Genomic DNA, 13,463 nt, shown 5'->3' with positions numbered 1-13,463 from the left:
AGGAGCAGGTAGTGTTGAGGAAACAGGTAAGCTACAGAAGGATTTAGACAGATTAGGAGAATGGGCAAGAAAGTGACAAATGAAATACAATGTTGGAAAATGCATGTCATGCACTTTGGTAGTGGAAATAAATGTGCAGACTATTTTCTAAATGGGGAGAAAATCCAAAAATCTGAGATGCAAAGGGACTTGGGAGTCCTTGTGCAGTGCACCCTAAAAGTTAACTTGCAGGTCGAGTCAGTGGTGAGGAAGGCGAATGCAACGTTAGCATTAATTTTGAGAGGTCTGGAATACAAGAGCGGGCATGTGATGCTGAGGCTTTATAAGGCTTCAGTGAGGACTCACCTCCAGGAATTGTGAACAGTTTCGGGCTCCTCACCTAAGAAAAGATGTGCTGGCAATGGAAAGGGTCCAGAGGCGGTTCACAAGGATGATTCTGGGAATTAAAGGGTTATCATACGAGAATCATTTGTTGTCTGTACTCGCTGGAATTTAGAAGGATGAGGTGGGGGGGGGAGGGGAATCTCATTGAAACCTTTTGAATGTTGAAAGACCTAGACAGAGTAACGTGGAAAGGATATTTCCCATGGTGGGGGAGTCTAGGACAAGAAAGCACAGCCTCAGAATAGAGGGGCATTAATTTAAAACACATGCGGAGAAATTTCTTTAGCCAGAGGGTGGTTAATTTGTAACCACAGGCAGCTGTGGAGGCCGGGTCGTTGGGTGTATTTAAGGCAGAGGTTCTTGATGGGACACGGCATCAAAAGGTTACAGGGAGAAGGAATGGGTTTGAGGAGGGGAATAAAGGATCAGCCATGACTGAATGGTGGAGCATTCTCAATGGGCCAAATGGCTTAATTCTGCTCCTATGTCTTATGGACATTTCAATCCAGCAGTTATCAGACTATTGAATGAATATTGGACTAGTATGATAGACTGCTGACTTCACAACTTACCTCATTATGGCCTAGCACCTTACTGTCTGCCTACACTTTCTCTGTAACACTATTCTGCATTTTGTTACTGGTCCCCCTCGTACTAACTCAATGTACTGATCTCAAGAAACAATCTGTATGGATAGCATGCAGAACCAAGCTTTTCCACAGTACCTATATACACATGACAATAATAAATCAATTTACAATTTATAAAATAAATGCAAGTGATTTATGATGCAAAGCAATTGTGTCCGAGCTGTGAATAGGGTGTTGTTCCAAATTACACCTTTTGGCTACTTAAATCAAGGACAAAGGTAAGGTTACAGCAAAGATAAAGCGGGTCAGCCAGCAGTGGGAATGAAAAGACTGAGTCATTTTCACTCCCATGGTCTTTAGCCTCCATCTCAGTCACTCTCAGAAATTCTGATTTGTTTCTCAGCCAGCTCCCTGACTTAACGTTTGACCAAACAACCCCACACTCATACATTCTATTCTGTCCCTCGTTTAAAGTAAGAGACCACTGCAGCAAATGATGTGCATTAATTCTAAAACATTGAAATCTAATGACATTCTGGTTAGTAGGTTAACTGGTCATTGTAAATTACCCCATGATTAGGATAGGGTTAAATCAATGGGTTGCTGGGCAGCGCAGCTCTAAGGACCAGAAGGGCTTGTTCCACTGTATCTCTAAATCATATAAAAATTGTGTTGTGTAAATAGGTGTTTATAATTTCAGCTGTATTCCACAGATAATACAAACACTGCCTTTTAAAGATTACAATGATTATCTTTCAACATCTTTTCCCAAGTTTATTTGCATCCTAGTCACGTCTTTAATATTCATTCTGGAATTTAATCACAACACCCTTTATGGAATATACCACATCTGCCTAACCCTTCAGCACACCATTGATGGAAAGAGCTTGCATTTGATAACAAGAACACGTTTTGGCTTAGTAGTTTCTAAATTGTAAAATTCATGCAGTTGAGATCCTTTAGAGTTACAATCCTGCTATGCATAATAATGAAGTATTTACAAACGTAAATCTCACCTTCATTTAACTAGCAAATTTCCTCAGAGTCCTGGCTAAACTTGTACTTAATTCAAATTAACCCAAAATAGTTTGAAATTCATTTCATTCACATCGTAAAACAGTAAGAACTAATACTCATTCATATACTGAAAACAGGTTACTTACAAATAGTCAAACACCTCTGTTAAACTTGAAAGCAGAAACAGTGCAGTACCGTTTACAGTTTATCTTTCCAACTTCATTCCTCAGTAGTTGAATATTTTTTTTTCCTCCCAGTGTTGAAGTTACCAAGGGGAAGCGGGAAATTGACACAAATGTAAAACTGAAGTTCTTGCAGAGATCTGCTAGCATTTTTCATCAGAGGTCTTAAACAGGTGATCTAAGATTCATGGGAAATGAAAACCACTCCAAAACAACATTTTACAGAAGGATGAGGTAGATGCAGCATGAGTAGTAATGAACAAGCCTCCTGTTACAAGAATTCTCACACCATCATTCAATTACCTCAAAAAAAATTGAACAAACATAATAGCAAACTTTAACAAGAGCCAGGAAAAGATAATTGACATAAGCTCTGGTGCAACATCTAGTGGTCAGTTAAGGAGCAACAGAAAATAAAGTATTTAAACCATTGTTAATCTCTGCTACTGAGGGAGGAAAAACTTTTGATTCTTAACAGAGAAAGGTTGTTGCCAAAGCCCTGTTATTGCAAGTATAAAACTTGGTGACTGTGAAGAATCCATTAACGTTGCATACAAAAAAAAGTGCCAGCATAGTTAAGACAATCTGGCTACTGCCACCCAAAACAGTTATAAATTAATGAAAATATGTAATACACATTTGTCTCACAATCTCTTTGACAGGCAGGAGGACCTGTTGCATCAGGACAATGTAAACAACTTCCTCCCCCAGGCCCAGAGACTAATGAACTTCCTGCGACCACCTAGCTCTCATCGCGTATGAAGCACCAGTAGCATGATACTGTTTACTTTTTTGACTTGTGTCATAAATGCACCTTATTATTTATTAACTTATTTGTAGCATTATTACCTTATATTGCGTTTGAGTTATATGTACTGTGTTATGCACCTTGGTCCAAAGGAACGTTGTTGAAAAACAATGAACCTGAACTCTATCAGATTTCATTACATTGCAATGCCCTTGCTTTTGAAATATAGTGATTTGTATAGTTAGGAAAATCACGCATACGCAACAATCAATGGCATCTCTATACATTGATGGACATTTCTGAATAATGTGTGCTGGATGAGCTCAGATGATCAGGACATGCTATGCTTCCAGATGGATTATTGAGTTAAAAGGACTGTCTTTTAGGGAGTAACTGAAGGGAGCCGAACATTCACTAAAGCTTGAAAGCATGAGAGGCAGTCTCACTGAGATCAAAAAGCAGCAGAGAGAGATTGAATAGATGTCAAAAAGGGAGCCTAGAACTTGGTGCAAATGCAATGCTCTGTAACTGCTGATTTCTCTGGGTAACCCAAACTGATACACCTCCTGTGTTCCTTGATGTGGGTTTCCACCGTGTGTCCCATCTGAAGGAAATCAATCGGGCTGACGGATAAGCCAGGAAACCCAACAACGAGGAGGAATCCATCGTCAACGCCTGTCTTCCCTACATTTCCACGGTTTCTGGAAGGATTGTCAGGATCTTGAAGAAATACCAGATTAATACCATCCACAAACCCGTAAGGAAGATTAAATCGCAGTTTATGCGGGTCAAAGATGAGCTGGGACTCAGGATGGCTGGCGTTTACAGGATTCCCTGGGAAGGTGGAGCAGCATACATCAGCCAGTGAGTACGCACGGTGGAAACCTGCATCAAGGAGTCAGTAGGTGTATCTGTTTGGGTTACCCGGAGAAATCAGCGATAGCAGAACATTGCATTTGCAATGACCATAGGATCGACTTGCCACGTTAGTCAGAACCTCCTGGTAAAGGAAGCCTTTGAAATAAAACTAGAGGAAAAGACTTTTAAGAAGTGAGAACTGGAATTCCATTGTAAACAAGGTGGAACAGTGGAAGCCTGATTGGATGAGGACTAACCAATCAAGAGGGATGGATGGTGGGGCGTATAAATACCACTGGATGAGACATGCCCAGGCATCATCCCTGATGAAGGTGGCAGAGTTTGTCATCGAAATGGTTAAAATTGATACCCATTACCTGGCTGGAAGCTCAAGTGTTTATTAGTGCAACACTGACATGAAGCAGCAACTTACGATAGACTGAGCTTTTATGAAAATGTATGAACAAACTCCAATAGGGCCACCATGCTAAGTGATTGCTAATTCACTTAAATAACATTATGTTTGCTTTCTATAAAAATGAGCAATTTTTTTTTGGGAGGGGCAATGCTAAGTCCAAAGAAAAATGCAAGGGACAAGCAAATCTTTCCGCAAATAATATATTTTATACCACATGAATCATTATGAACTATTGAAAAGTATTACATACAGAATTAAATGCAGTATGTCTCTAATGTCTCTATATACTGGCATGCTGGTACATCGGGGGGGGGCGGAATCAACATTTCAGAATATAAATTGAAGTGGGTGCATTTATCAGTACTCTGGATATAATTCTTTTCTTCCTTTTTTAAACATACATTTAATTACTATCAGAAGACAGAAATGCCAATGTTTTATGTATGCCAAGCATACACGTCACTATTTAAAGATATTTAGGCCTTGTTCAAAATATTTCATTATGCATGTGCAAAACACTTACTCTGGAGTATTTGGAATATTTTGCAAATCTAAAAGTTTGTTGCATTGCTTTAGTTCCAACACTGATTGACTTTCATCTCCTACAAGTTAAAGCAACCCCTAGAAATTTAAAAAAAATACAAATTCTCTCACCGGTTTAACTATATGTACATGATCATGCAAAGCAATCACTTGTTCTTCAATCATTTGCTTTGCAAAAGTTAATCAAGTTCATCAAATATACACAATGACACACATCAAAATCTCCTCACTTCCAAAAGAGGGAGAATTGTGAACTTATTCAGGACTTGGTTTTTAAAAGAAAGACATTTAGGATCCAATATGGCTGCTCAAATTAGTACTAATTCATCACACTTCTGAGTATGAAATTTATTCTAAAACTAAAAGGTGGATGAATAGAATTCTGCTGCTCATCCCAGAGCACAAGTTATAATAGGCACATGTTTGAATATATTTGTTCCCAATTTATAAAATCTCTATAAAATCAATGTTAACCAGTATACAGATTATAAAAATGCTACTTTGCAAATGGAAGCTTAGGCAGTAAAGAAGAGGTGGCACTCAAAGGCCCTTGGAATGTAGCACTTACAATAGACTTTCTATACAAAAAAAACTTAAAACCATGCCCAAATATAATTTGCTAGAAATTCACTGTAAAAGTACGAAGTGCCTGGAATTTTAACATTTGCGATCTTTGGCGCAAAGTACAATATGCTGACGTGACAATGCTGCATACTGATTTATTGCTATTAACTAGGAATAATTTTTCAGGCCAATTACTTTTAGGGATTTATGTACAATGAAGCAGTGTCAGATACGGATAATACTTTAAAGATCTTAGAGGATCTGAAATTAGCACTCACTCAGGATATTTGGAAAACTGGATTAATGAGCAACACTGAACCTTTAAATGATTTCCTGGATTCTCTCTCAATGCCTACATGTTCAAAATCAAAAGCCACGTCGTCTTTACAAGTTTAAAAACAAAACTGAATACATGTTGAAACTGTTTAGTCTGGCCCCATTGGGAGCTGCCCGGTACTGGACCACAGAAAATCAGTACTACAGATTCAAAACATGCCACACCATGGGGAGAGTTTCATCTTCTATACAGTTTTCAAGAGGTGGTGTTTAATACTTAACTGGGAAATTAACTTCGTAGAAGAAAGGCTTATGAATTCAGTATTAAAGGAAACACTCTTTGGAGACCCATTTGATCACAAAGCTTCTGCTGATATGTCACAGTTCTTAAATCTATTATACACATACATAACCATTAACTTTCCTAATTATTCACTACTGTATATACGACTCTTCATACTATTTGCTCTGCTAACCATCTAACACATAACAAACAGCTATTTAGTCATTCTACAAGCTACAAAACAAGTTCAAAGGCATTTTCCTTTAAGTATCTCTATAAACTGCATTTCTTTATACTGGTCATGCCCCAAATCTTTTGGTGTAAGAAATAACCCTTTGTTCATCGACTGCAGAAGGAAAATGCCTACTTTCAAACATTAACAGAAATAACTTTGACATTACTGAAAATGTATACTGTAAAATTGTGTACAAGTAACTTAAAATGACTGACAATTCTCTCATATTTAAATAAGACCAAATTAAACAGTTGAGAGTTCACTTCATAATCTCCCAACTCCCAGAATTAATTACACAGCTGCTTGAAGCTGCTCAATAGCTCAAAGACAAAAGCAAATACAATATTATGGTGTATATAATGAAATGGAAGACACCATCTTCAAATATCCATGTAGGCAGCATTTCTGGATGCAAGATATGACAAAACTTTGAAGAAGCTAGGCAAAAGCACTTAGCTGGCGCCAGATTCTCTGTTGATTGTTTAGTAGCTGATGAATTACTCAGATCATACAGAAGCAGCTCAAGTTAAAAGACCATGTTACTCGATTGAAACACTAAAAATTTACCAAATTTTGTTCGGTCTGAAAAATACTTTCAAAAGCAAAAAAATGATCATTGCTGCAAATCTAAGGAACCAAACAAAAATTATACAGCTATTGTCCATGGCTATAAATTGGATCAGAATTAAAATCAACAGGGACATAGATACCAGCTCTTCAAGGTAAAGGAATTTTTTTTTAAAAAGGTGTATAGCATTTGCTAATCACTATTTCCAAATGTGTGAAATACTAAACAGCAGAATCTGTTCCAAATATTCGGAGTTTATCCAATCTTGCATCAGGAGAAGACACAGAACTCATTGAAGTCCCAATCAAGTTATAAAAATGTCTCAAGTTTTCTCATCCTTCACAGAATAAGGTAAAGTCCATAGGATTAAGAGTCCTATAGCCATGTCAGAAAGCTTTCTTTATCTATCTTTGTGGCAGCAAGGACAGACTCCATGTCATTAAGAAAGTCGGAACTCAACGCCTCTTGCAGGCTTGGCATCAACTCCTCTCCTTCCACATTCATGCTATCTTCCTCCAGTGTTCCGAGGTCCACATTAGTTCCTGGAATAGTTTCCAAGCAGTCTGGAAAACGATTCTGTTGAGAACTTATATTATTCGGGCCAAGATTTTCACCTGAGTAAAGAAATCAAAAGATGAACACAGTCTAACAAAACATTCCATATTGAATTAAATTCACCAATTACAAAGTCATTTTTCTGTTAACGAAAATATTCTTTTTCACACAATATTTATATTTTCCTATTCTGGACGTACTTTCAGAATCAGGTTTAATTTCATCGGCATATGAATTAAAGTTAAAACATATATATATATAAAACAAAATAGTTAAATTAATTAAATAGTGCAAAATAAAAGGTCGCATTCATGGGTTCAATGTCCATTCAGAAATTGGATGTTATAATAGTATTCAGTGCTACGTTTGACCACGAAAGCATCATATATAGTCATTATCCAATTTCTCCTGATATAACACAGGCAACTGGAGAATGGGGGTGGGGGTGGGGGGGCGGGAAATGCTCTCCAATCCCAAGTGCACCGAAGACATAATGTACAAACTAACAGCATGAACAAGGTCAATTAAGTTAAAGAAATTTAGGAACATCTTGCACTCTTAAGACATGGCTTACATAGACAGTGTTTACTTTCAGGAAGATCAAGTTTATTAACAATCAACAAAAAGGTTAGATTGATCACAGAGTAGGTTAAAAGTCAGCACAACATGGTGGGTCAAAAGGACTGTACTGTGCTGTAAAGTTCTATATTCATTTGACTTAAATTTCAATATTGCTTGTTAGCCTAAAAGAGGGTGGGAGGTAGTGTTTGGGGAAGATAGTGGTGTCAGGGCCTCACTGGCTTACAAAATAGTTTTGTCAGCACTTATACTGGGAGAGGTTCCTGCACCATTTTGGGCCACCCCAATCTACAAGGAGACCAAATTCTAGCAGTCTTGGGCAATGGAAGATGCTGGATATCATTGCCTAATTTTGGAAATCTACTTGAGTGAAATATTTTGTTTGAAGCACTACATCAGCTTTAAAAAGAATATTTCTCATTACCAAACAGACCTATATCCATTTCCTCAACACTGTTAAGAAAGTCATCAGGTGTTCTGGGTACACTGTAACTGCTCATTCCGAGTCCGCTGTCGGTGCTCTCCTCCCTGGAATGGTACGTTCCACTAAAGAGAGGGGAAACAGAGGAGAGAGAAACTATACATCAATAGAATTAGGCATCTTTACGCATACACCCCTTGATCTACCATCAAAACACACAAGATAAATATCCCCTAGGTTTCAGCTTCTGATCAGCAAAGCCTTTAGGAAAGAAAAGGGTAAATCCAATCTAATTAACAGAAAATCAGGCATGTATACAGAAAGTGGTAATGCAGATTATGAATAACTTCACTCTGTAGCTTTAAGCAAGAGGCTTTAGTGTCTGAGTTTTGTAATCACGTGTTGTCATATTCCATTTGTTTTATATTTGTGCCTAACCATAACAGTGAGCAATTATTTGTACAAGTACTGCATCATGGAAAGTTAGTGAATCTCTGAAACCAGCAATTAAGAAAATACATCCATTTTCTTTGATCTAGTGACAAACATGCTAAAATTAAGTTCCTCATTCACCATTTTGTTTTAACAAATGTTTTTCATTTCAATGCCTGATTCAGTTTCTAGTACACCACTGCTCCCCGCTTTGAAGCTAAAATACAAATCTTCCTAAGAGTTGAGATTCTAATCTAAAGACAAACTGCACCTTAGAAATTATGGAATATAATTTGCACTTGAATGTTTATCAATAAAATTATCCTAACTGTAGGCAAGCAAGTTTTACAAAACCACCTCAACTCAAAAATAGTCTTAAGTAAAAGGCTATGTTTGAAATTATTGGCATTCCTTAGGCAATGGGAGCCACCAATAATTCAGAATGGACACGGTAAATTTAGTTAAAGTAAAACAAGGAAATTGGTGGGGATGCTCAGCAGGTCAGACAGCATCAATGACTTTTCACCAACATTTGCCTTTCAATGACTTAGTTGCATGTGGTTCATATTTTACAATGAAAGACTCTGGTGCCACGGTGGCAGGGCCATCAGCACTGAGTCTGACCCTGTGGTGCAGAAGGGTGGGACGGAGAAGAAGAGAGCTGTCGTCGTTGGAGACTCTATAGTCGGGGGAGCAGACAGGAGATTTTGTGGACGTGAGAAGGACACCCGCATGGGTTGTTGCCTCCCGGGTGCCAGGGTCCGGGATGTCTCTGACCGGGTGCACGACATCCTGGTACGAGAGGGAAAGCAACCAGAAGTCGTGATACATGTTGGGACCAACGACACAGGCAGGAAGAGGGATGAGGTCCTGAAGTGTGAGTTTCGGGAACTAGGCAGAAGGCTGAAGAACAGGACCTCAAGGGTGGCTTCTCAGGATTGCTGCCAGTGCTACGTGACAGTGATGGTGAGAATTGGAGGAGATGACAGTTGAATGCGTGGCTGAGGAGTTGGTGCAGGGAGGAGGGTTTTAGATTTTTAGATGATTAGGATCTCTTCTGGGGAAGGTGGGACTTGTACAGATTGGATGGGTTGCACCTGAACTCGAGAGGGAGCAATATCCTTGCAGGTAGGTTTGCTAGTGTGGTTCGGGAGGGTTTAAGCTAATTTGCGAGGGGGATGGGACCCAGAGCGATAGAGCAGTGAAGGAAGTGCATGGAGTAAAGCCAGATCTAACATACAGAGAGGCTTTGAGGAAAGAGAATCAGAATAAACGGTGTAAAGACAATAAGGTAGAAGGGCTGAAATGTGTGTACCTCAATGCAAGAAGCATCAGGAACAAAGGTGATGAACTGAGAGTTTGGATACATACATGGAATTATGATGTAGTGGCCATTACAGAGACTCGGCTGGCACCAGGGCAGGAACGGATTCTCAATATTCCTGGATTTCAGTGCTTTAAAAGGGATAGAGTGGGCGGAAAAAGGGGAGGAGGGGTGGCATTACTGGTCAGGGATACTATTACAGCTACAGAAAGGGTGGGTAATGTAGCAGGATCCTCTTTTGAGTCAATATAGGTGGAAGTCAGGAACAAGAAGGGAGCAGTTACTCTATTGGGGGTATTCTATAGGCCCCCTGGTAGCAGCAGAGATATAGACGAGCAGATTGGGAGGCAGATTTTGGAAAGGTGCTAAAATAACAGGGTTGTTATCATGGGTGACTTTAACTTCCCTAATATTGATTGGCACCTGATTAGTTCCAAGGGTTTAGATGGGGCTGAGTTTGTTAAGTGTGTCCAGGAAGGATTCCTGTCACAGTATGTGGACAGGCCGACCAGGGGGAATGCCATACTAGATCTAGAACTAGGTAATGAACCGGGTCAGGTCACAGATCTCTCAGTGGGTGAGCATCTGGGGGACAGTGACCACCGCTCCCTGGCCTTTAGCATTATCATGGAAAAGGATAGAATCAGAGAGGACAGGAAAATTTTTAATTGGGGAGAGGCAAATTATGAGGCTATAAGGGTAGAACTTGCGGGTGTGAATTGGGAAGATGTTTTTGCAGGGAAATGTACTATGGACATGTGGTCGATGTTTAGAGATCTCTTGCAGGATGTTAGGGATAAATTTGTCCCGGTGAGGAAGATAAAGAATGGTAGGGTGAAGGAACCATGGGTGACAAGTGAGGTGGAAAATCTAGTCAGGTGGAAGAAGGCAGCTTACATGAGGTTTAGGAAGCAAGGATCAGATGGGTCTATTGAGGAATATAGGGAAGCAAGAAAGGAGCTCAAGAAGGGGCTGAGAAGAGCAAGAAGGAGGCATGAGAAGGCCTTGGCAAGTAGGGTAAAGGAAAACTCCAAGGCATTCTTCAATTATGTGAAGAAAAAAAGGATGACAGGAGTGAAGGTAGGACCGATTAGAGATAAAGGTGGGAAGATGTGCCTGGAGGCTTGTGGAAGTGAGTGAGGTCCTCAATGACTACTTCTCTTCGGTGTTCACCAATGAGAGGGAACTTGATGATGGTGAGGACAATATGAGTGAGGTTGATGTTCTGGAGCATGTTGATATTAAGGGAGAGGAGGTGTTGGAGTTGTTAAAATACATTAGAATGGATAAGTCCGTGGGACTTGATGGAATATTCCCCAGGCTGCTCCACGAGGCGAGAGAAGAGATTGCTGAGCCTCTGACTAGGATCTTTATGTCCTCGTTGTCCACGGGAATGGTACCGGAGGATTGGAGGGAGGTGAATGGTGTCCCCTTATTCAATAAAAGGTAGTAAGGATAGTCCGGGTAATTATAGACCAGTGAGCCTAACGTCTGTGGCGGGAAAGCTGCTGGAAAAGATTCTAGAGATAGGATCTATAGGCATTTAGAGAATCAAGGTCTGATCAGGGACAGTCAGCATGGCTTTGTGAAGGGCAGATCGTGTCTAACAAGCCTGGTAGAGTTCTCTGAGGAGGTGACCAGGCATATAGATGAGGGTAGTGCAGTGGATGTGATCTATATGGATTTTAGTAAGGCATTTGACAAGGTTCCACACAGTAGGCTTATTCCGAAAGTTAGAAGGCATGGGATCCAGGGAAGTTTGGCCAGGTGGATTCAGAATTGGCTTGCCTGCAGAAGGCAGAGGGTGGTGGCAGAGAGAGTACATTCAGGTTGGAGGATTGTGACTAGTAGAGTCCCACAAGGATCTGTTCTAGAACCTCTACTTTTCGTGATTTTTATTAACGACCTGGATGTGGGGGTAGAAGGGTGGGTTGGCAAGTTTGCAGATGACACAAAAGTTGGTAGTGTTGTAGATGGTGTAGAGGATTGTCAAAGATTGCAGAGAGACATTGATTGGATGCAGGAGTGGGCTGAGAAGTGGCAGATGGAGTTCAACCCAGAGAAGTGTGAGGTGGTACACTTTGGAAGGACAAACTCCAAGGCAGAGTACAAAGTAAGTGGCAGGATACTTGGTAGTGTGGAGGAGCAGAGGGATCTCAGGGTACATGTCCACAGATCGCTGAAAGTTGCCTCACAGGTGGATAGGGTAGTTAAGAAAGATTATGGGGTGTTAGCTTTCATAAGTCGAGGGATAGAGTTTAAGGAGTCGCGATGTAATGATGCAGCTCTATAAAACTCTGGTTAAGCCACACTTGGAGTACTGTGTCCAGTTCTGGTCGCCTCACTATAGGAAGGATGTGGAAGCATTGGAAAGGGTACAGAGGAGATTTACCAGGATACTGCTGGTTTAGAAAGTATGCATTATGATCAGAGATTAAGGGAGCTAGGGCTTTACTCTTTGGAGAGAAGGAGGATGAGAGGAGACATGATAGAGGTGTACAAGATAATAAGAGGAATAGATGGAGTGGATAGCCAGCACCTCTTCCCCAGGGCACCACTGCTCAATACAAGAGGACATGGCTTTAAGGTAAGGGGTGGGAAGTTCAAGGGGGATATTAGAGGAAGGTTTTTTACTCAGAGAGTGGTTGGTGTGTGGAGTGCACTGCCTGAGTCAGTGGTGGAGGCAGATACACTAGTGAAGTTTAAGAGACTAGTACTAGACAGGTATATGGAAGAATTTAAGGTGGGGGCTTATATGGGAGGCAGGGTTTGAGGGTTGGCACAACATTGTGGGCCGAAGGGCCTGTAGTGTGCTGTACTATTCTATGTTCTATGTGTCTGAAAACATGGATAAATAGTTTACTCCAGCTTCTATTTTTTAAATATTCTTTAGTGAAAGCAAATTGATTTTTACTTCTACTGATGCACTGCAAATGTAGCCCAAATCTGAAAATAAAAGAACCTTTTTAAAGTCAGTAGCATGAACAAAGTCACTCCAACACATTAGAATCAAATGGAGCAATAAATCAGAACTTGCACAGTGCACCCTTTCAATATGGAACAAAGTTGCAAAATGCATTGTAGGTACATTCAAAAGTAAAGAGGCAAAAGTAGATAATCACAGTGAAAAAGAAGAGTCCACGACCTCCTTTGCTACGATTAGGCCACTCTCGGGGTGGAGAAGCACCATCTCATATTCTGTCTGGGTAGCTTACAACCTTGTGGCATGAATATCGATTTCTTCTTTCCCCTCCCTCCTTCTCCTCTTCTGTTCCCCACTCCGGTTTCTTGCCTCTTCTCTTCCCTCACCTACCTATCACCTCCCCCGGTGACCTTTTTCCCTTTCTCCCATGGTCCACTCGCTTCTCCTATCAGATTCTTTCTTCTCCAGCCCTTTACATTTTCCACACACCTGGCTTTACATATCATCTATTGGCTTGTTCTCCTTCCTCAACTTTTTATTCTGGCGTCTCTCCCTTCCTTTCC

General features: G+C 40.4%; 1 protein-coding gene across 4 annotated transcripts in view; it reads right to left on the bottom strand.

Annotated features, from left to right (window-relative positions):
- Positions 1 to 4,306: 4,306 nt before the first annotated feature.
- The window catches only part of yap1 (Yes1 associated transcriptional regulator), a 157,428-nt gene continuing 148,271 nt past the window's right edge, over positions 4,307 to 13,463 (bottom strand). The window contains exons 5-6 of one of the 4 annotated variants that reach the window (XM_072263460.1): positions 8,225 to 8,346; positions 4,307 to 7,280 (exon numbers count right to left, since the gene is read on the bottom strand). In XM_072263460.1, the coding sequence (XP_072119561.1) occupies positions 7,042 to 7,280; positions 8,225 to 8,346 (361 nt within the window). In that variant the 3' untranslated portion in view covers positions 4,307 to 7,041. The remainder of the gene's footprint in view (positions 7,281 to 8,224; positions 8,347 to 13,463) is intronic. The other 3 variants (XM_072263462.1, XM_072263458.1, XM_072263459.1) reach the window with 3 other exon arrangements.

The sequence above is a fragment of the Mobula birostris genome, chromosome 7 (genome assembly GCF_030028105.1).
Source record: "Mobula birostris isolate sMobBir1 chromosome 7, sMobBir1.hap1, whole genome shotgun sequence".
Lineage (NCBI taxonomy): Eukaryota > Metazoa > Chordata > Chondrichthyes > Myliobatiformes > Myliobatidae > Mobula > Mobula birostris.
This window is presented reverse-complemented; position numbering and strand designations above follow the sequence as displayed.